General features: G+C 39.7%; 2 protein-coding genes and 1 long non-coding RNA gene across 3 annotated transcripts; 2 read left to right on the forward strand and 1 right to left on the reverse strand.

Moving 5' to 3' along the window:
* Window positions 1-1923: 1923 nt before the first annotated feature.
* Window positions 1924-22425, forward strand: LOC103507191 (ATP-dependent RNA helicase DHX30-like). The gene is made up of 16 exons (XM_026822118.1): window positions 1924-2108; window positions 2743-2919; window positions 3216-3296; window positions 3593-3710; window positions 4319-4520; window positions 5220-5400; window positions 6089-6315; window positions 13253-13388; window positions 14262-14508; window positions 14673-14801; window positions 15145-15220; window positions 16088-16293; window positions 17466-17722; window positions 18393-18473; window positions 21003-21141; window positions 22215-22425. The coding sequence occupies exons 1-16, from the start codon at window positions 2015-2017 to the stop codon at window positions 22423-22425; spliced, it is 2562 nt and encodes an 853-aa protein (XP_026677919.1). The 5' UTR covers window positions 1924-2014.
* Window positions 9207-10441, forward strand: LOC113466580. The gene is made up of 2 exons (XR_003390937.1): window positions 9207-9407; window positions 10371-10441. It is a non-coding gene; the product is annotated as an uncharacterized LOC113466580 (long non-coding RNA).
* On the reverse strand, window positions 19299-19593 carry LOC113466579 (protein Wnt-2-like). Its single transcript, XM_026822123.1, has one exon. The coding sequence runs from the start codon at window positions 19524-19526 to the stop codon at window positions 19359-19361; it is 168 nt and encodes a 55-aa protein (XP_026677924.1). The 5' UTR covers window positions 19527-19593; the 3' UTR covers window positions 19299-19358.
* Window positions 22426-23453: the final 1028 nt, after the last annotated feature.

The following is a 23453-nucleotide window of genomic DNA, read 5'->3' on the forward strand; positions in this document are numbered from 1 at the left end:
TCAGGCGAACTGATGGAGAACTGATACCTACCTCCTAATCTTATTCGACCAATACCAACTGACACCTGACAGACCTGATGAGTGTGTGGAGGTTCTATTAGATACACCTGATCTGTTCTCAGTTTTCAACTGTCTTTGGCCAGCCACTCGCTATCATTTAGTCCTGACGACAGGTATACCTGATCAGGTCTACCTGTTAGTGTGTGGCAACAATAATACATACATTATGTCTATGAGGCGAACTGATGGAGAACTGATACCTGATGATGAACATTCGATCAGTTCCAACTGACACCTGACAGACCTGATGAGTCTGTGGCGGTTCTATCAGATACACCTGATCAGTTCTCAGGCTTTCAAATATCTTTGGCCTGCAACTCATTATCAGGTAGACCTGACGACAGGTAGGGTCAACCGGGGTAATTAAGAACAAAGGGTAAATACGAACACGATATACCTGATCAGGTCTACCTGGTAGTGTGTGTGCTCATCGGGTGTCAGATATAGGTACCTGATCAGGTGGATCAAGGTGTACCTGTCAGGTCTACCCGATAGTGAGTGGCTAGCCTAAGACGGGCGGAGCGTGGCAGAGCTTGGCCATGGGAGGTCGAGGACACTCGCTGAGAGAGCAGGAAGCATTCCTGTACAACGATAATGTTCCACAAAAATTACTCAAGATTTTAGATATTTATAAATCTTTCCGAAGAGAGGAGAATAGGATGGGAGAAAGCCAGACGTTCCGAGAACGAACCTTATCTATTTAGGATAGAGTTCGCCCCGAGCGGGAATCGAACGCACGCCCTAGTGCTTACAAGGCCACAAGGCGTACACTTTATCCAAAATGAATCCTTCATTGATTTGAAAATTTAACCCTAGAAGGATAGACGTGAGTAAATTTTACTCACACCTAGGTAGTTTGTTTTCGTGATACCTAATTCTATTTTTTTTTTTTTTTTTAAATAATAAAAATGATGTTTTGAAACTTGAAAAATATCTATTTCACATTCTGCATCTTATAACTACTTGGTCGCAAAAAATCGCTCTTTTTTAATGAGTGAGTTAACATTATATCTACCTAAAAAAAAAAAAAAAAAAAAAAAAAAAAAACCCCAAAAAAAAAATCGCTCTTTTTTAATGAGTGAGTTAACATTATATCTACCTAAAAAAAAAAAAAAAAAAAAAAAAAAAAAAACACCTAAATAAACAGGCTATACCTTTCTAGGGATACATACGGAAGCAATAAAATAAAAACGTCCATTAGCCTTAGCCAGCCTAGATAGCTTGGAAAATAGCACGCCTATCTTGTAAACGCTAGGTCACGGGTTCCAATCCCACCCAGGGCGGCCTTTACCCTAAACAGACAATATTCTTTCTCCGCTTTCTCGGAACGACTGGCTTTCTCCTATCCTGTCTTCCTTCTCTCTTTGATTTCGGGACGATAGACCTTACCAGTTACATTTCACTCTGTGACTCTATCAATCCTTCTTACCTACAACATAATAAAGTCCCGAAAATTTCGGGAATACCTACCACCCGAAAAACCACAAACTTCGCGGCCTAGCGGTTATAACTATCTAGATTTCTAGAAGTAAATTCAAAAGAAAGAAAATCTGTCCTGTCTACCGACTGATCCACATTTGAATTTAAAATGTACTAAAATAGGTACCTATCTAACTAGAATCTACCTACACTGTAGGTCCTACAGTCTTCCTTTCCTGTATTTTGTTTTCTGCCTCACTTTAGAGATTTTTTCACGTTTATCTTTCACTAGTCGACCTCCGTGAAAAAAGATGGCCGCCAAATTAGCTTCACTTTTTCGATAAGAAACAGCCGAGTACTTTCTTCATTTACCTCCTTGAAAGTAAACAAACCTTGAGGCGGTAAAATTCAAATTTCGGTCTTATCAAAAATTCAAAATATGTGTGAATGTGTGCAATGTGTGGTGTTCTTTTTTCGGTGATTTCTTTTTAATTTAATTAATTTAGTTACTTTAAAAGGTAACTAGCAACTAAAAATGACGTCCCTGATATGTAGAAGGTACCTGAACTTACATAGAAGTTGGAGCTTACATAGGACTTTCACAAAGGACTTTAAAAGTACAATCTCATGTAAGTACCTTATCTTTTCACTAATAATTTGTCCTGTTTATAAAGCTTGCTTATCTAAAGTACTAGTTCTTGATAGATCACTGAAGTTAAGTAACATTGGGCGTGGTTGATATCCGGATGGGTGACCATCTGGACAATCGTATTATGCTGCTGTCTTTTCCCGGTCCCACGCAGGCTGGGTGGTATTGATGTGTGGAAGTGTAGCTTGCTGCTGAATCAAGGGGAAAACCTTTACCACTAAGAGCCTTAAGGTGGGTTTCACCAACGTTCTTTTTAGCCCCTGTTAAGCCTAGGTATACAAATCAACAGGCCTCAATCAAAGCAAGGGTACTTGTGCGGAATTCACGTCCGTGGAAGGTTGCTACCAAAGGAACTGGCACAAACAAGCAGTGACCAGTGTTACTATAGATAGGGTTAGGTTAAACGCAAGAAGGAGTTATCACAGTTAGAGCAGTGATTAGTGTTATTATAGGGTTAGGTTAAATACAAAAAGGAGCTTTTCTTTTCCACGGACGTGACTTCTGCATAATTACCAAAGCAAGTAGTCCTTCATTGTCTATTTATTTTTATCCTTATTTTAAACTTGTATTTTGAAAAATGTGATAATATTTCATATTTTACTTGTTCATTTCAGGTACACCACATCTTCTGAAGACATCAAACTCTTATTTGCTCTCTTGTCAACAATTATATCATCTCAATCCTATCCCATGTACTGTCAGCTTTACGTTACGTCACAGTTTTTCCACGAAACATCAAGAAGATGTTACCACTAATGCAGAACCACACGCTAAAGTGAAACTGAGTGAAGGTAGAAAAATTGAATTTTTACTGATGATTTTCATGTCTAAACTCAAGTAATAAAATAGCCATTAGATCATAATAATAACAACAATTATTAAATAAATTATTTACTTTTTTTTTTCTTATATCAAGTGTTTTCTTTTCATATTCTTATTTTTTATGGCATAAGGTACTCTGTTCTCTTTTACTGTATTCTATGACTGTACTACCTTATTTAGACTGTGGGGGTAAAGGGACCTTTCAGTCTCATCCTAGCACTATAAATGAGATATATTCTATTCTATTCTATTATTTTGTTTGCAGGAGATGTAGCTCTTGTGATGAAAGAAACTGACATTGGTGAACATCTCATAGGAAGATATAAGCCTGATGATGTGGAGAGAGGTAAGTAGAGATTAGAGATATTCTTTATTTATTCAACATTTTATTTATTATTTAATTTTTTTTTTTACTTTTATATTAATTCACAAGGGTACCCAATCAATCCCTAACAAACAAAAAAAAAAAAATAACAATAACTTTAATCTACATTAGAGTTATTTTATTTTAAAGTTTATAGTCCCCTAGCTAGACGCTGATCTACTCTCTGTTTATAGTCCCTCAGCCAGACTTTATAGTCCCTCAGCCAGACTATTTATTTATATGTTTATAAAAATATATAATTATTTCTTCTCTTTCAGTGTACAACTACATTGCGAGCATATACCCTGGCAACTCTGCTCGCGGCTATCTTCACAACTATGTCCAGATGTACAAGTCCCTGTCGGGAAAGGATATTGCTCTCAAGTACCATTTTAGGTGAGTTTAGAAATTGTCAGTGTCCGCGCCGGTATCGCGATTTAAGTATTTAGACTATTGAGAGTATCCACAACGATCCAAACTCCGTGATAGATACAAAGAAACCCGAGCCCAGCCGAACAGAATAGGCTCGGCCACCATCTCCTAACCAAGCGCCCCGCTCACTCTCTTCTCTCAAAAACCAGCGACAACGTACGTATCAATCTGCTCTCTCATTTTCTGTGTTCCTTTATGTCAATTTTACTCGTTAACATTTCTAAATTCTAACTTCTAACTATTGAGCTACCGAACAGTCAGCCTAGTGTTAGCATCTGCAAAAATAAAATTTTAAAATCAACAAAAGAAGAAAGTACGAAAATGTAAAAATCTGACTTCTTCATTCCTAATACCTACTATTTTTGGGTTGGGCAGTCCGGATTTTAATGGGGTTGGAATATTTCAGTTACTAGGGGTGTAACACACTTTCATTTAAATTGCATTGTCTACAAGGAAAAAATCGTGTCGTGTGTAGTGTGAGATGAACACTCTTATTAAAAATACTTGGACATTCCACTTCTAAGCTCTTCCTAATTAAACCCCGATTTTTTATTTATTTATTATTATTTCAGCCGATGTGCTGCACCAGGCACCACCACGGCCGCCCCGGGCGGCAAAAAGAAGAAGAAAAAGCCGCAAGACTCTCATTGGTCCTGTGTGGTGCGCCTCAAGGAGCCAATGAACGTAGAGATACGCGCTGTGGGTCAAACCAAGGCAGATGCCGGGGATATAGTGGCCAAGCTAATGTTGAGTGAACTGCATGTGAGTAAAAACGTCCGTTCCCGCCTGTCGCTCGGAAAAAAATCGTGTCATTTAGTCATTTGTACCTAGTGGAAACTCTCTCTCTCTCTCTCTCTCTCTCTCTCTCTCTCTCTCTCTCTCTCTTTTTTGTTAGTAGAGAAATATTAAAAACCCCGCCTAAAGTCAAAACCAAATGTCAGTCCGACCACGTTACCACGATCACCCTAGGGCTGATTGAACACCGTCTGAACACCGGAAAGAAGAAGAAGATTCTATGGCCAGTTTGAGGTCTGTTTTTCATTCCGACGTGGGTGCGATGCGAACCCGACGCGTGTTTTTCATTCCACTTCCCCTACTTTAGCGTCAACGCAGGTTTGATAGAGAGAACTCTAACTGCTAGTTTCTTATCGTCCCGAAATCGAGAGAGGAGGAAGACAGGATAGGAGGAAAGCCAGCCGTTCCGAGAACGAACCTAATCTCTTCAGGAAAAATCCGCCCGGGGCGGGAATCGAACCCGCGGCTCACAAGGCAGACGCATTACCAACCAAGCTAACTAGGCTGGCTGGGACCACTCTCATTTAAATTACGTTGCCTACAAGGACATTTGGCTTTCTGATATCCTGTGCCTTTCTCTTCGATTTCAGTACGGTAAGTTCTCAGTATTTACAGTTCCCTAAAACTTTATTTTTATTTTATTTATTAATATTTTTATTAATTACTTTTTGTTTCCAGGAACAAAGACTCGTGAACAGCCGGGGCAAACCGGTCCTGTCCAGGGAAGACAGGAAAACATCTGCCTCCCCAGGGAAAGACACAGCTCCCCTAGCGCCTATCGACACTATTGGAGATCTGCACGAAGCTTACTCTACTCTGGATGGCTTGCATGAAGTGGCTGGGCAATATGAAAACGTAAGTAAAAAAAATTCTAACGCATCACCGTTAGTAGAGCTCAATCCCCGGTTTGGTTGGGTATTTCGTATAAAAGTTGAAGTTATGGGTACCTATGATGTGATTTTTGGTAATTTTGCAACGGGGCAAATGTAAGTGTTATTTGTTCATGCCCATAATTTCCTATATGTTTATCTGATCGGCCTCCGGCCGCTGGCAAAGCTAGCTATGTTATACTTGTAAAGAATAAATATATTGCGGCCTTCGGCTGCTGCTTTTGGTAATATATCTGTTTTAAAGCATAAAATTAAATGAGATCTGCATACCGAATTTCAAGTCTCTAGCTCTTACCGTTCTCGAGATATTTTGTTTACAGACCAATGGCTGAAACTTTGGATTTAGGCTCTACTTACCCCAAAACGTGTTTTCATCTGATTACATTAATTTTCCTTTTAGGATAAAATATAGGAAATAATCGAATCATTACTAATTTCAGGATATCCAGCTTGGTTAGTAGCACGGCTGCCTTATAAGCGCTATGCCGTGAATTCGATTCCTGACCGAGGTAGATTTTATTCTGAACTGATAACGTTCTCAGAACGGCTTACTTTCTTCTGTCCTGTCTCCCTTCTCTCTTCGATTTCGGGACGATAAGACCTTAGGAGTTACGGTTTCCTCTGTCAAACCTCTTTTTTTTTTCATCTATTCTTCAGGTTTAGACTCGGTATCACACATCATCCTAGACGAGGCTCACGAACGCGACATTTCCACCGATCTTCTCCTCCTGCTCACCAAACGACTCCTGACGGAAAGACCCGATCTGCGCTTGATCGTTATGAGCGCGACAATGAACGCAGAAATGTTTCACCGCTACTACGCGAGTGCGCCCGTGTTGCACATACCCGGCTTTACGCATCCGGTCGAGCGCAACTATCTTTCGGTGAGTAAAATGTTGCGCAACTATCTGTCGGCAGGATATCCTTCCATTGATCTCATCATTCGAGGATAAAGATCGAGAGCTGAGGGAAGCTGAAAAACTGGCTGAAGAAACAAAAGGTAAACTACCTACACTCTATAGTCACTATGTATTGAAACAGAAAACATGGTAATCCTTTTTTCCAAGTTAGGCAAGGTCTTTTCTTTTGAATTTCTACTGAGTCCTATTTGGGCACGTTAAACAAGGTAGGTACATTCTATTCTATATACGAGTATACAAGAAGACATACAGGGTGATTAAAAAAAAAAAAGGCGTGGATGCCCTTCGCACTCAACCTTTGTGGATGTCCTTCACTGCTATTTCTTTAAAAGGGGAATTTCAGGCTGTTCTACCCCTTGTTCAAACTCCCCCAGCCAAACTAACCTTTTTTTTAAGTTAAGCAAGGTTTATAAACTTATCTGTAAACTTTACCTATGAAATATACAAGACCTTGTTTAGACTGCGGGAGTAAAGGGACTTTTCAGTCTCATTCTGGCAGGATAAACAAGGTATATTCTATTCTATTCTTATTAATGTGTTTCATACACTATATTTTTCTTTCAGCGCTCGAAAGTACGCCCGTTCCCGTAGGCGAGTATTTCATGCGTCAAATAGAGCGCTTTTCGAATCTATTCTATTCTATCCTACCACTTCTGATTTATCACTTAAATAAGAGAATAAGTCTTCACTTTACTTATTTAGTTGAGTGAAGACTTATTCTCTTCTTATTTTAGTATTATTTAGTACTTGACATGGTATCCCGTTTTCAGAATTTACTTCCACTATCTACTATCTTCTATTTTATGTAAATGTAAATGCAGTTTCTTTGTGTTATTATGTCACAACTTTGGTGCTCACTGCAGCATTGTAGGATTTTTCCAATATCTCAATAATCCTAAAATCCAATGTTTACCTACCATGCTGGCACCGGTCGCTATGCGCATTATATTACATAGCTACTCATTTTCCTCACGAGGCTGAGTGGGCCCCGCAACAGCCAGTCACGGTATCAATCATTTGGACTCATTTTCCTCACGAGGCTGAGTGGGCTCCGCAACAGCCAGTCACGGTATCAACCATTTGCATGATACAAATTTCTTGACCCCGCCGGCAATCGAAGCCAGGTCTCCCGCGTGCAAGGCGAGCGCAGTGACCACTACGCCATGGGAGCTGACTTATCTTCTATTTTATATTATCCTGTTCTATTCTAATTTCTGACAATTTCAGCGCTCGAAAGCACACCAATTCCCGTAGACGAGGACTTCATGCGTCAAATTGAGCGCTTCTCTAATCCGGTTAACGCACGCGTAGAAGAGAGACGCAACCAGCAATTAGCGCAACAAGCGCAGGTGTTGATGGAGAAAGCGAACCGCACGCTGTCCAGCGGTGTCAGGAAGAAACTGCCGATCGAAGATTATAGGTACTTACCTAGGCCGCGATGTACACTGGTAAAACGTGTTTCACGAAACAAGTTTTTTTTTTTTTAATGCAAGTTTCCTTATTCCCAAACCTGTTAAAAAAACTGTTAGCCGTTTATTTTCTCTATTTATATTGTTTGCTTGTACGGCTTGCTTTTTTACTTTCTAGTACCGTTATGTACATATAGGAAACCTATAGGTACTATACAAGGTAATGAGAAAGTATTGCAATAGGTCCAAATTTTCAAAATCGTGAAATAGGTGGAAACATTACTTTCTAAGCGACGATTTGTTTCTTCTTCCTACAGGCAGGATATTGTGGACAGTGTATCGGGCAACCAAATCACCATCATCAAGGGAGAACCGGGATGCGGTAAGAGTACACAGGTAAGAATAGAATTAGACTAGAATAGAATACAACCTTGTTTATACTGCCCGAATAAGACTAAAAAGTCCCATTACTCCCGCAGTCTAAACAAGGTCTCGTGTATTTTATGGGTAAAGTCTACAAATGAGAAAATAAAACCTTGTTTAATAATAATAATAATAATAATAAAAATATATATACGAATTATTATATACAACTAATTATTTGTTGATAGATGAGTAAGGAAAGGAATAAAGGGCGGGGTGTCATTCACATACACAGCAATTACACTGTGCCTTTTTTTTACAATCACATTCATACTTGGTATTGGTGTATGTAGGGATTGTAGGGCCATCGGCTTTAATAAACGCCCTTTGTCACTGCGACTTGTTTAGATCTTTTGTGACATACTTGCTCATAATTAACCCATTTTTTTTCCTTCTTCTTTTTCTTTTTCTTCTTCTTCTTATTATTATTATTATTATTATTATTATTATTATTATTATTATTATTATTATTATTATTTTTCGAACAGGTGGCTCTATTATTATTGACTGATTTTGGATTTCACCAATATTTATTCAGTCATTAGAACTCCTGTTAAGCTAACAGTCAGTTAAGTACATTTAATTTGTATTGGCTTAACAGGGCTGTTAAGCTAACGGGCTGTTTGAGGATGGAAAGAAGGTTTGTGAAATCCACCATGAGTAATCCACTGAAAATAGAGTAATGTAATGTAAATGCAGTTTCTTTGTGTTATTATATCACAACTTTGGTGCTCACTGCAGCATTGTAGGATTATCCCAATATCTCAATAATCCTAAAATCCAATGTTTACCTACCATGCTGGCGCCGGTCGCTATGGGCATTTATATGTCATAGCTACTCATTTTCCTCACGAGGCTGAGTGGGCCCCGCAACAGCCAGTCACGGAATCAATCCTTCTTCTCCTTCTTCTTCTTTTGCTTAGTCTTTTCCCACTTAAGTGGGGTCGACAACTCAAGTGGGGTCTATCAAACCTCTTTAAATAATAATAATTTGAATTTGTATTATTATTGGAATTTTGTGTCCCCTTCAGGCAAGGGCAAACGTGTACCATCGTCAAGGAGAGCGTCAACTCGGGCCTGAAAGTAGCGACCCTGCCGCTCCTCACCTACTATGACGCTACCACGTCGCTCCAGAGACGCTTAACGTCGATACGAGACGCTAGCGTTATATCGCCGCTCAGTTTGTTGCTGTTTAGAAGAGGAACCGCTAGCTTGCTATATCCGGTAAGTTAATAAGTAGCGACCCTGCCGCTACCACGTCGCTACAAAGATGCTTAACGTCGATACGAGACGCTAGTGTTATATCGCCCCTCAGTTTGTTATTGTTTAGAAGAGGAACCGCTACCTTGCTATATCCGGTAAGTTAATAATTAGCGACCCTGCCGCTACTAGGTCGCTACAGAGACGCTTAACGTCGATTCGAGACGCTAGTGTTATATCGCCGCTCAGTTTGTTGCTGTTTAGAAGAGGAACCGCTACCTTCCTATATCCGGTAAGTTAAGTAGCGACCCTGCCGCTACTAGGTCACTACAAAGATGCTTAACGTCAATACGAATAGCTAGTGTTATATCGCCCCTCAGTTTGTTACTGTTTAGAAGAGGAACCGCTACCTTGCTATATCCGGTAAGTTAATAAGTAGCGACCCTGCCGCTACTAGGTCGCTACAGAGACGCTTAACGTCGATACGAGTAGCTAGTGTTATATCGCCCCTCAGTTTGTTACTGTTTAGAAGAGGAACCGCTACCTTGCTATATCCGGTAAGTGAAGTAGCGACCCTGCCGCTACCAAGGCGCTACCAAGAATGGTAGATACATGCGATTGACTCATATTTTTTGTCACAAATCTCGTTTCCCGGCTTAATACATTAGGATTTTTACGAATTGACTTAGACTCGAACCACCAACCTCCAGATCCAGAGTCCGTTTTGCTAACCACTACACCACAGAGGTTGATTCTGTCTCGGTGGCATAGTAATCAAGACGCTCGCCTGGTGAACAAGAGGTCGTGGGTTCATTCCCAGCCGAGGCATGGAATATTATCCTCATTTATTTGAAAATTTGACCACGTAATAGTGGAGCTCTAAGGGTTAGGTGGTAGAGAACGCCTCCGGCGTTAACCTCGCCTAGTGGTTACCTTCCCTTTGTTTCCCTAATTCCTAATGTAAATTTTCTTGATTGAATATTCCAGGCGGAGGCAGTTCGAATCAAGCCAGATCTCAATGAAAACGAATGTATCGTGGCCTTACGTAACGAGAACAAGAAATATCATATAGTCGTAGCTGACCAGAGGTAAGGTCTTTTAACAAAAAGGTTACCAGATCCAGCAAAAAATCGTGTTTCGATTAACGCGGGTTCGATTCCCGCTCGGGGCGAACTATATCCTGAACAGAAATGATTCGTTCTCGGAACGGCTGGCTTTCTCCTATCCTGTCTTCCTTCTCTCTTCGCTTTCGGGACGATAAGACCTTAGCAGTTACAGTTCGGGAAAAGGTTAAGAAAAAGAAAAAGAAGAAGAAGAAGAAGATTGGTGGTTTAGATACAGTTGGAATGTATTTGTTTTTATACACAATGGTAAATTTACAAAACGTATACACAGAGTACAGGTATTCCTTTTAGAATAGGTAGTAGTCACCCATCCACGCGCAACGTTGCTTAACTCAAGTCTCTATTTTCTATTTGCAAGTATACACTTCAACACTCTCTGCACAAGTATCACATTGCACAGAGCAGCACCAATTGAATTTACATCTACACTGCCAGGCGCGGCTTATTTGATGCTCAGGTCACCCATCCAGATACTAACCACACGCAACGTTGCTTAACTCAAGTCCCTATTTACAAGTATACACCTCAACACTCTCTGCGCAAGTATCACATTGCACAGAGCAGCACCAATTGAATTTACATCTACACTGCCAGGCGCGGCTTATTTGATGTCACCCATCCAGATACTAACCACACGCAACGTTGCTTAACTCAAGTCCCTATTTACAAGTATATACTTCAACACTCTCTGCGCAAGTATCACATTGCACAGAGCAGCACCAATTGAATTTACATCTACACTGCCAGGCGCGGCTTATTTGATGCTGGGGAAAAGGTTAAGAAAAAGAAGAAGAAGAAGAAAATTGGTGATTTAGATACAGTTTGGAATGTATTTATTTTTATTCACATTGGTAAATTTACAAAACGTATACACAGAGTACAGATATTCCTTTTAGAATAGGTAGTGGTCACCCATCCACGCGCAACGTTGCTTAACTCAAGTCCCTATTTACAAGTATACACTTCAACACTCTCTGTGCAAGTATCACATTGCACAGAGCAGCACCAACTGAATTTACATCTGCACTGCCAGGCGCGGCTTATTTGATGCTCAGGTCACCCATCCAGATACTAACCACACGCACCGTTGCTTAACTCAAGTCCCTATTTACAAGTATACACCTCAACACTCTCTGCGCAAGTATCACATTGCACAGAGCAGCACCAATTGAATTTACATCTACACTGCCAGGCGCGGCTTATTTGATGCTCAGGTCACCCATCCAGATACTAACCACGCGCACCGTTGCTTAACTCTATTTACAAGTATACACCTCAACACTCTCTGCGCAAGTATCACATTGCACAGAGCAGCACCAATTGAATTTACATCTACACTGCCAGGCGCGGCTTATTTGATGCGTGTTATAGCCACGCCCACAACACATCAGATCACAGCCATCCATCCCTGAAACCAAAGGAAAGAAATAGAGGGTCAACTCAGGAAAATAGGTGGAATAAATCAGGGCCATATCCAAGAATTTGTAGGGCCATATCCAAGAATTTGTAGGGCCATATCCAAGAATTTGTCGAGGGGTTCATACATAGGGCGGTAAGTCCGAAAGATTTGATAGAGGGAACTGTAGGTAACAGCTAAGATCTTATCGTCCCGAAATCGAAGAGAAAAGGAAGACAGGATAGGAGAAAGCCAACCGTTCCGAGAACGTACATTATCTGTTCAGGATAAAATTTGCCCCGGGTGGGAATCGAACCCTCGGCCTAGCGCTTACAAGACAGATGCGATACCTTCCAAGCGAACCAGGCTGACACTCCAGTCACAGAATATCCATTTTGGGCCTCACCGGAGAATCGGGGGTTCCATCAGATCTCCCACTTTGAGAACCGCTGGCCTAGACGCGATTTTTAGGTTTCCTCTCCTTCGATTACTAATAATAATAATAATAATAATAATAATAATAATATCTAGTAATAATAATGATAATGATAATAATAATAATAATAATAATAATAATAATAATATCTAGTAATAATAATGATAATAATATGTAATCCAATTCATAATCTTTTCGCCCATTTTTAATCATAAATCTTTTCTGCTTTTAGTATCTCTGTTACAAAGATGATTTTTTTATCTCTCTCTCTATTCCGAGAGAAGAAGACGAGGAAGAGAAGAGAAGAAGATGAGAGAAGAAGACGAGGAAGAGAGGAGAAGAAGATGAGAGAAGAAGACGAGGAAGAGAGGAGAAGAAGATGAGAGAAGAAGAGGAGGAAGAGAGGAGAAGAAGATGAGAGAAGAAGACGAGGAAGAGAGGAGAAGAAGATGAGAGAAGAGCGGATAAGGAAGAGTTAAGTGAAGGTAAGAGAAAATAAATGTTTCGCAACTATCTATATTGGTGAGTATAATGTTGCACAACTATACATATCGGTGAGTATAATGGTGCGCTAAATCGTACTGAGCGCGACCAAAATCTGATATCTAGCAAAGAACCGACTATATCGCCGTTGGCACTGGCTTATGGTATTGGTGTAATGGCTCGGCAGTTAAAGTGTTAAACGCAAGAAGGAGTTTTCACAATTAGAGCAGTGATTAGTGTTATTATAGGGTTAGGTTAAAAACGAAAAGGAGCTTTTCTTTTCCACGGACGTGACTTCTGCATAATTAACAAGTTCTCTTTATCAAACTTCTTTAAACAAACAATCAGATTGGCTTAATCCAAATAGTTAAACTTAAACCGAGTTTAACTTTGTGGCCCCGGACATTAATCTCTTTGTATTATTTTTCAGTTGGCAAACTGTAAGCTGTGGAATCTCTGTAGCAAGGAGGAGGACATGCAAAATCTGATATCTAGCAAAGAACCGACTACAAACACTCAGATCATTTCTAACCTTATACGTTGGATACATGTTAATAAACCTGAAGGTAAGATAAGATATATATTTTTTTATTGTACATGATTTTACATTAACATGTATAAGTACAACGTCAAATATTAATAAAAACAATAGTAATAATGATAACAATATATAGGTATAACATTTTATGATGATGTAGTAACATTTATCTATATATATCTTCATAACTGTATAACACCATATCACTCAACCATTTTTTTATCTTTATTTTATATAATTCTATTGGTAGTGTTGAGTATTCTTTTGGTATCACATTGTGTATTTTCAAATATGTATACATTGGTGTTTTTTCATACATGGTTGTTTTATGTTTTGGAAATATAGTATTTTCATTAGGTAGAATTTACCAGCACTTCACGTGAAATGGTGGTCGTGTGTTTCTAGTCTGGTTAGCTTCAAGGATAGCGCGTCTGCCTTGTAAGTGCCTAAGTCACGGGTTCGGTTACCGTCCGGAACGAACTTTATCCCTAAACAGATAAGGTTCGTTCTCGGAACGGCTGGCTTTCTCCTATCCTGTCTTCCTTCTCTCTTCGATTTGGGGACGATAGGACTTTAGCAGGTACAGTTCCCTGTATCAAAACTCTTAAATAAGAAAAGAAGAAGACGAAGGAGATGAAAAAAAAAAAAATACCTTATCTGGACAGCAATCGGACTGAGCGAACCTAAAACTTGGGTTGACTGCCATCTTTTTTTTATCATCAACTATGGTCTATCCTTTTTTTTAACCTAAATGGGAAGTATTGTGTCTCTTCTCGCCCATCTGATGAGAGGCATACTACGACACAGACCACAGGAGTCTAATGTAGCAGTTGTTTCATTACTACGATTTTCTTTAAGACCTTTTTTTATTCCACTCATTTTCCCTGCCCCTCCTTTCCAGGAGCCATCTTGTGTTTCCTCCCCGGGTGGCAGGACATCATTCAAGTCTCTCGGGTCCTGTCGGCCATTCCCGGCCTCCTAGTGACCATGGCCCACTCCAAACTGGACACGGAGGTACAGGGGGCCATATTTGGGCACCCGCCCCCGGGTATGCGCAAGGTGGTGCTGTCCACAAACGTGGCCGAAACGAGTATTACCATTGACGATGTGGCGTATGTTGTGGACACGGGCTGTCATAAGGAAACGAGGTAATTTGGGGTCCTATATGTAGTCACCTTACTTGAAAAAAATTCATGACTACAATTTTATTGTGGCCATTTGGCCAACATATATCCCGAGGCATGGCCGAACTTGTAGAAAGGCATGGCCGAACTTGTAGAAAATAATTAAAAAATATGTTCCCGATTTTCAGGTACAACTCTAAAGATGACCTAGTCTCGCTAGACAATCAGTGGATATCCCGAGCCTCGGTAAACCAGAGAGCGGGTCGCGCCGGCCGAACCAAACCCGGCGAGTCCTTTCATCTCTACAGCGAGGATAGGTAAGTGAGACTCGTGTGGTCTGTGTCGTACCATGTACCAGTGGATATCTCGAGGCCGGCGGTAAGCCCTTGTAGAAGGTCCTTGGTTTGATTCCCACGGTCGACAGAAAAGATTTGCACTTGATTTTCAAATGGTTTTTACTAGCATGTTTTTCTTACTTTATCCTAAAATCATTTTAGTACAACTTGGAAAAAAAAAGAAAAAGAAAAAAAAAAATCAACCATGCATTATTGTGTAACGTAGATATTATCCCATCAAATACACGAGATTGAGATTGACCTACCTATATATATTTTATTCTCTATAATCCTATATTATTATTATTATTATTTGTAATTTCAGATACCGCAGAATGGCGGAATATAGTTTACCGGAGATATTCCGAAAACCTCTTGAACAGATTCTGCTCACATGTAAGGTAAGATATAGATTTCTTATCTTTTTTTCCCCCGACTTCTCAAGAAGTCAGAAATATCTAGTCGATATTATAGCAGACTGATTTTGGATTTCACCAATATTTATTCAGTCATTAGAACTCCTGTTAAGCTAACAGTCAGTTAAGTACATTTAATTTGTATTGGCTTAACAGGGCTGTTAAGCTAACGGGCTGTATATCACTGGCGAAACGGGTAGCCTCGGAGAGAAACGAAATGGTAAGTTTAAAAAAGTAATTTAACGCCGTTTTTTTTACCAGAAGAGATAAGATCCGAAATGCCAAGATCAGAGGAACAGTGAAAGTTGTAGAAATCAGAGGAACAGTGAAAGTTGCCGAAATCAGAGGAACAGTGAAAGTTGTCGAAATCAGAGGAACAGTGAAAGTTGTCGAAATCAGAGGAACAGTGAAAGTTGCCGAAGAAGGTACAAGAAAGAGGACTGCAAAGGTTTGGTATGTGGAAACAAAAGAGGAGGGATATGTGGAGAAAGTCGTGAGAGAAATGACAGTGATAGGAAAAAAAGTAAAAGAAGATCAAAGAAGAGGTGGATAGATTTGAGCGAGAAAGAAGTTGTTCCAAAAACAGCCCAAGATAGAAACCTACAGAGACCAAAACTAATAAATTTATGATTTGATTATATCTAATTATTTCAGGTGGGAGAATCAGTAGGTTATCACGTCAGACTACAACACATGTTCCCCAGACATAGGGGCCATATTCAGTTCATCACCACTGGAATACTACTGTCCCAGAGTAAAGAATAGTTGTTTTTTGTTATAGGTACCTATCTTACTGTGTGAGTACTTTTTATTGATTTCTTCTTTATTCCCCCCCCCTCTCTCTTTGTCCAGCTGTACAGCACCGAAAGATGCTCCTCCTTTCTGTCTCAACTGCCCGAGCCTCCCGATCCAGCCAGCATAACCAGCGCCGCCACAGAGCTCAAACTGATGGGCGTCTTCGATCAAGAGGAAAATCTGACACCCCTGGGGAAACGAATAGCTGCCATGCCCTGTCATCCGAAACTATCGAAAGCACTGGTAGAAAGCGTGATATACAAGTGAGTAGAATAGAATAAAATAGAATAGATCAATAAAAACTCGCGAAGAGGAGGTCCCTGGAGATGGTTTTCCGAGTGACCTGCCGATGGTTTTTATTTCAAAATTAAGTATTTATTTCAGAATGAAGTAATCATTTTCCTTCGACGTGGTGGTGATTCGAATTGGATTAATTACAGAATAGAATAGAAACTAATGGGTGTCTTTGATTAAGAGGAGAATCTAACACCCTTGGGGAAACGAATAGCTGCCATGCCTTGTCATCCGAAACTATCGAAAGCACTGGTAGACTTTCTATTACATTTCCGGAATACTTACTTGGAAGGATAAATAATCCCGAGCCGCCTACGGCGGCCAATTTTTGGTGGAAAATTACTCTCCCCTCTCCCCGATATGGTGATGTCATCAGAGCTGATGTATTTAAAGAAAACAAGGAAATTGGAACGACATCGAGAGGGAGCCGAGATACAGAGATAGAAATTGGTGGAGAGGCTTCGTACATCGACCCGTCCCATGATGGAACCATTATGGATTGATTTTGACATTGAATTTGACAATTTCCTCCTTTATTATTATTATTTTTTTTCCAAGGTTTGACAGAGGGAACTGTAACTGCTACGGTCTTATCGTCCCGAAATCGAAGAGAGAAGGAAGACAGGATAGGAGAAAGCCAGCCGCGCCCCTGTTCCAATTCTATTCGAGTAAGATAGACGAGACCAGGAACGAGAAGATGAGAGAAGAAGACGAGGAAGAGAAGAGAAGAAGATGAGAGAAGAAGACGAGGAAGAGAAGAGAAGAAGATGAGGAGGAGAAGAGAAGAAGATGAGAGAAGAAGACGAGAAAGAGAGGAGAAGAAGATGAGAGAAGAAGACGAGGAAGAGAAGAGAAGAAGATGAGGAGGAGAAGAGAAGAAGATGAGAGAAGAAGACGAGAAAGAGAGGAGAAGAAGATGAGAGAAGAAAACGAGGAAGAGAGGAGAAGAAGATGAGAGAAGAAGACGAGGAAGAGAGGAGAAGAAGATGAGAGAAGAAGACGAGGAAGAGAAGAGAAGAAGATGAGAGAAGAAGACGAGAAAGAGAGGAGAAGAAGATGAGAGAAGAAAACGAGGAAGAGAGGAGAAGAAGATGAGAGAAGAAGACGAGGAAGAATTTTCTTTTTTATTTTGCTTCCTCAGATGTGTTCTACCAATGGGTAACATCGTCACCATGCTATCTACCCCGGAAAGACCCCTCTTTGAAAACTCCATGCTAAACACCTCCAAAGAGATAATCCGAGATATCAAATCCAATCTATCGCGCTACAGTGACCATATAGCGAGCTCTAGGATACTGAACGACTGGGGTATTGGGTTTGAAGACAGGTTGGGTTCGAATCCCGCCCTGGGCAACCTTTCCGACTACTTGCACCAGAAGAACCTCAGACATTTGTATAGTAAGTATGTATACCGGTATCTTTTTTTTTTTTTTTTTTTTTTTTTTTAAAAATTTTCCTTTTTTTTTTTTTTAAAAAAAACCTCCGCGACTCTTCATTTTAGTTTATTATTATTAACAAGTTTCCATTTATTTTTGATCGATAAAAAACTCAGAACATACATTTTTTTTTATAAATGGTATACCCATCCGTATAAGCAGAGCTTGTGCCACGGATGGGGAGTCTGATCTTAAGATGTCCGACTGTAATGTCGAATAAAATAAAATTAGATGGATATAAACATTCTGGTGTGAACATCACACGACTTTCTTTATCCTATTGAATTATACTGAAAACCACCAAAAAGCGGTCAGAACACAACCAACCTTTGATTTTATCGATCTCCAATATCAATGAAAAGTACCTAATTTTTTGAAGGTTTTGATGGTTCTATTCCCCTCAAAACCTTCGAAAATTTCAAGTTGAATTTTACAACTTTTAAAAACAAATTCTCCCTGTTTTAACTACAGATTTGGATTTTTCACAACTCTTTCACTTAGGAATCGACCTATTTCGACCTATAACTACTTGGGAATAATTTTTTACCCAAATCCTGAAATTCATATCCTCTATTGAAGAATATACAGGATGGCACTGTCAAGATTGTTCTTTTTTTTCTTTTTCATTTCAGGCGTGAGAGATCAACTGATGAACACCCTGTATGCAAACAGACTTCTGGATGACAACACGGACTGGGCCGCTATAAATAAAGGTAACGTGAAACTACTTACTTAGACTGCCTAAGGCGGATTTCACATCTAGACTGCAACTTGTAGTATACGGCAGTTTTCATGTTGAGGGCTACATAGTCTTATGGGCAGGAGAAGAAAAAGAAGAAGAAGAAGATAATTACGGTAAGAGAAGAGGAGAAAGAGATAATGGAGAAGATAATTAAGGTAAGAGAAGAGGAGAAAGAGATAATTGGAGAAGAGTAAGAGAATAAAAGAGGGGAAAAAGAAGATGAAAGAAAACGAAAAGGAAATAACGCAAGAGAAATGAGATGATAAGGAATAAAGACAATGTGAAGGTTAATATAAGGAAAGTATGAAGATGAGAGAAGGAGAGGACGATATGATACGAAAAGAGGTGTAGAAAGAAAGAGAAGGAGAGAGTGAGAGAAAGATTAAGAAAGAGAGAAGTAGGGAGGGAGAGAGAGAGAGATCATCTTTATCTTTGTGATTTACGTTTAACCTTGTTACTTATGCAATATGTATTGTTTTTGTAAATATAGATATGTAGCGTTGTAGTAAAAAACTCTATAGTCTGACTGAGGGACTTAGTCTGGCTGAGGGACTATAAACAGAGAGTAGATCAGCGTCTAGCTAGGGGACCTAGTCTGGCTGAGGGACTATAAACAGAGAGTATTTCAGCGTCTAGCTAGGGGACCTAGTCTGGCTGAGGGACTATAAACAGAGAGTAGATCAGCGTTTAGCTAGGGGACCTAGTCTGGCTGAGGGACTATAAACAGAGAGTAGATCAGCGTCTAGCTAGGGGACCTAGTCTGGCTGAGGGACTATTTCTTCGCGGAGCACAGTTTGAGAACCACTGGACTACATCAATCGACGGCGTCGACAATGTATGGGCAGGTGGACTCAGCTTAAGGTAAATCTCTTGAAGACATCTTACCTCTGGCCTTCCAGTATTTCTTCATCAACGCATCCCCAATCACTTTGAAAGGTGGCAGAGTTCGCCAGCAAGTTTTCATCGTACAACTACCGGACACTCCGTGACACTTGCATTCCGTTTGCAGAAGCGTCTTCACCATCTGGATGAGAGGAGAAAAATTTGGTTCAGTAAATTTTCGAGCTAAATTGAGGAGCTGGGTGCAAAAAGGGAAATGTGGATTTTTTTGCCCTTTTTGCGTAAAAAGGTTTTTGAATAGAACGTGGTGCGCTCTATCTTCCAGCGTTTGAACTGCAGTGATAACTTTTTTTTTCGATGAGTTACAGCGTTTTTTGTAAACGTATGTACTTTTCAAGGATTTTGATGAAAAATTGAAAACTTTGAAGTTAATTATCTCAGTTTGATGATTTTCATTTATTTCCCTTTTTGTACCCAGCTCCTCAATTCCCTTTAGATTTTGTTAAGGGGGGGGGGGTTCCAAATTTTCGGATTCTGGTCTATGATAAAGGAGAAAAAATAAGTTCCAGGGGGGAGGACCGGTCCCCCCCCCACACGCCCCCCTCTCTAAATAAGGCCCTGCTAGTAGGTAATAAATAGTCACATATGAATTTTTTTAATCTATGTGATTTTTCGCGCCATATCCAATGGTGTAAATTTTCTGACTTACAGTAAAGAAGTTACGGGTTCGATACTCCCTTTTGTCAACGATTTTTTTCAGAACTGATCTATTGACAAGTCGTGTGATGTTCACGCCAGATTTTTCTTTCTTTTTCGCACTCACCTTCTCTACTTACTTAGACTGCCTAAGGTGTGATTTCACATCTAGACTGCAACTTGTAGTATACGGCAGTTTTCATGTTGAGGGCTACTCTTATGGGCCTGTTCACACTTAAACTTCAAGTTCAAGTGTGAACCGGCCCATAAGACTATGTAGCCCGCAACATGAAAACTGCCGTATACTACAAGTTGCAGTCTAGATGTGAATTCGCCTAAGACTGAAAAGTCGTACACAAAAATTCCACTCCGAGCTTTAAGCGTAGGGGCAAACAGCCCTAAAGGATGGGTTCAGCTTATACCCATTTAATTTTGAATAGAATATACCTTGTTAATACTGCCAGAATGAGACTACAAAGTCCTTTTACTCCCGCAGTCTAGACAAGGTCTTATGTATTTGGTACAACATTTTTAAAATCGTGCTCTACAGCTAGCTTCTGTTCTCTGTTTAATGTCCCTTGCCAGACAGACATTCCCCTAGTCTTCAAAATAATGATTGTTTTATGTCCATTTTTAGGGAACAGGGCCCTCATTCAAACCCATAACATAAACAAGATGTCTCATGTAGATGAGTGGGTGAGGGGCGTTCTGTATTCCGGACTGCAAAATCTGATAGTAGCCCGCGAGTTCCGCGGTAAACGACGTCTGTGTACCGAGTAAGTATACCCGGGTTCGAATCTTATATCAGATTTTAATCTTCATTTTAGACTAATAGGGACATAATTCGGGTAGCTTGTCCCCGAATGAAGGGTAATAAACTTTAAGTTTAAGTATGTTGGCACACTCTAATAAATATAAATAAAATAAATAATGATTACTATTATGGTATTATGTCCATTTTCAGGGAACAGGGCCCTCATTCAAACCCATAACATAAACAAAATGTCTCATGTAGATGAGTGGGTGAGGGGCGTTCTGTATTCCGGACTGCAGAATCTGATAGTAGCCCGCGAGTTCCGCGGTAAACGACGTCTGTGTACCGAGTAAGTAGACCCGGGTTCGAATCTTATATCAGATTTTAATCTTCATTTTAGACTAATAGGGACATAATTCGGGTAGCTTGTCCCCGAATGAAGGGTAAAAGTTTCGTCAGTATATTAACCTTAGCAATTAAAAACGAAGTTATAAAAATATGGTGTGAACATCACACAACTTTCCTTATCCTACTGAATGATCCTTATTTGGGTGTTCTTCTACCCTAACTTTTACAATATTTCTAACCGTATAGTCGGTATAGCTGAAAACCGCCAGGGTTCGATTCCCGCCCGGGGTGGATTTTATCCTAAACGGATAATGTTTGTTCTCGGAACGGCTCGCCCCTGTCCTGGCTTCCCAATCTCTTCACTTTCGAAACAATAAGAGCTTAGCAGTTACAATTCCGTCTATCAAACCTCCTCCTTCTTCTTCTTCTTCTTCTTCTTCTTCTTCTTCTTCTTCTTCTTCTTCTCCTTCTTCTTCTTCTCCTTCTTCTTCTTCTCCTCCTCTTCTCCTTCTTCTTCTCCTTCTTCTTCTTCTTCTTCTCCTTCTTCTCCTCCTTCTTCTCCTCCTTCTTCTCCTCCTTCTTCTTCTTCTCCTCCTTCTAGGAATGAATATAACTAGGTACCTACCTATTCACACATTGTAAATTATGTTTTACTAGAAATCAGTTTAGGCTGTATGAGGTAATTATATTGAGAATTATATTGTAAATCTTTAGAGGTTGGGTGCCGAATAGCTTAAAAAAACAAAAAATCTGAAAATACATAGATATACCTATGTAGTTATTTACCTGATATGAATAGTAATTGTAAACCATAACCTAGATGAAGGAGAAAAATCCATCTCCATAGAAGTTAGGATTAGCTTAGGGGATGTATGCATTGTATTTATAAAATTTAATAAAATAAAGCAGAAATTTTCATATTCATATTCATATTCTCCTTCTTCTCCTTCTTCTTCTTTTGCTTAGTCTTTTCCCACTTAAGTGGGGTCGACAACTCAAGTGGGGTCTATCAAACCTCTTTAAATAATAATAATTTGAATTTGTATTATTATTGGAATTTTGTGTCCCCTTCAGGCAAGGGCAAACGTGTACCATCGTCAAGGAGAGCGTCAACTCGGGCCTGAAAGTAGCGACCCTGCCGCTCCTCACCTACTATGACGCTACCACGTCGCTCCAGAGACGCTTAACGTCGATACGAGACGCTAGCGTTATATCGCCGCTCAGTTTGTTGCTAGGAAGCTCCTACCCTGAATGCGGCCCTGGAAGAAAACTTGGAAGACACTAGTTCTTCCTATCACAACAACCTTTGTTTTGTTCTGAGAAACTACCGGGATGAAAATTATTAATTTAATTTTTTTTTTTTTTAAGAGGTTTGACAGAGGGAACTGTAACTGCTATGGTCTTATCGTCCTGAAATCGAAGAGAGAAGGAAGACAGGATAGGGGAAAGCCAGCCGTTCCGAGAACGAACATTATCCCATCAGGATAAAATCCGCCCCGGGCGGGAATCGAACCCGCGGCCTAGCGCTTACAAGGCAGACGCGCTACCAACTAAGCTAACTAGGCTGGCTTATTAATTTAAAACCCTAAATTTCACCAATCTTTCAATGGTAAACTTCGGATTTGTCTCCTCACAGTCTCAACTCAAACGCCCATATTCCATTCTGTTGCCCCCAAATTTTCGGCCCAAACTCACCTCTATGGCCGAGTGGTCAAGAGCACTGACTCTCAACCTGGAGGTGCTTGGTTCAAATCCCGGCCAGGGTGGAAATTTTCTGACTGAACTTTTCAGTTCTTGGATAATAATAATAATAATAATAATAATAATGAGCGTATACACCACCAAAGACCAAAGTACCTACCCTCCGTAAAATACATAGATCAGTTTTATTACTTTTATTTTTATTCATTTATTCGAATAAATTACCTAAAATGTCCATAAATTAGGGAAAGAGAAAATAAATTAAGAAAGAGGAACAATAAATAAAATAAATTAAGACAGATCTAACACCTTAATCTCAATCAAACAATCGTAAATTGGACATCTAAGTCTAACACCTTAATGTCGATTAAACGTAAAATTTATTGTAGAATAAACGATAGATTAGACTTGATTTAGAGTATTTTAGAAGGTCTAAATCCAGTTACTTTTTAATTTAAGTCTCCGAACAAATTAAGAAATAAATCCTTTTTAGCTTTTTACTATCTTCAAATTCAATTCAATTCTTCTTAAGCTCTATCATTTGATTATTACACTTACTTTAGTAGACTTTACTTGTCTATAGTATAACTTTCTTAGGTTGATAATTTTAGG

Source organism: Diaphorina citri, unplaced genomic scaffold, assembly GCF_000475195.1.
Source record: "Diaphorina citri unplaced genomic scaffold, Diaci psyllid genome assembly version 1.1 scaffold295, whole genome shotgun sequence".
NCBI lineage: Eukaryota > Metazoa > Arthropoda > Insecta > Hemiptera > Psyllidae > Diaphorina > Diaphorina citri.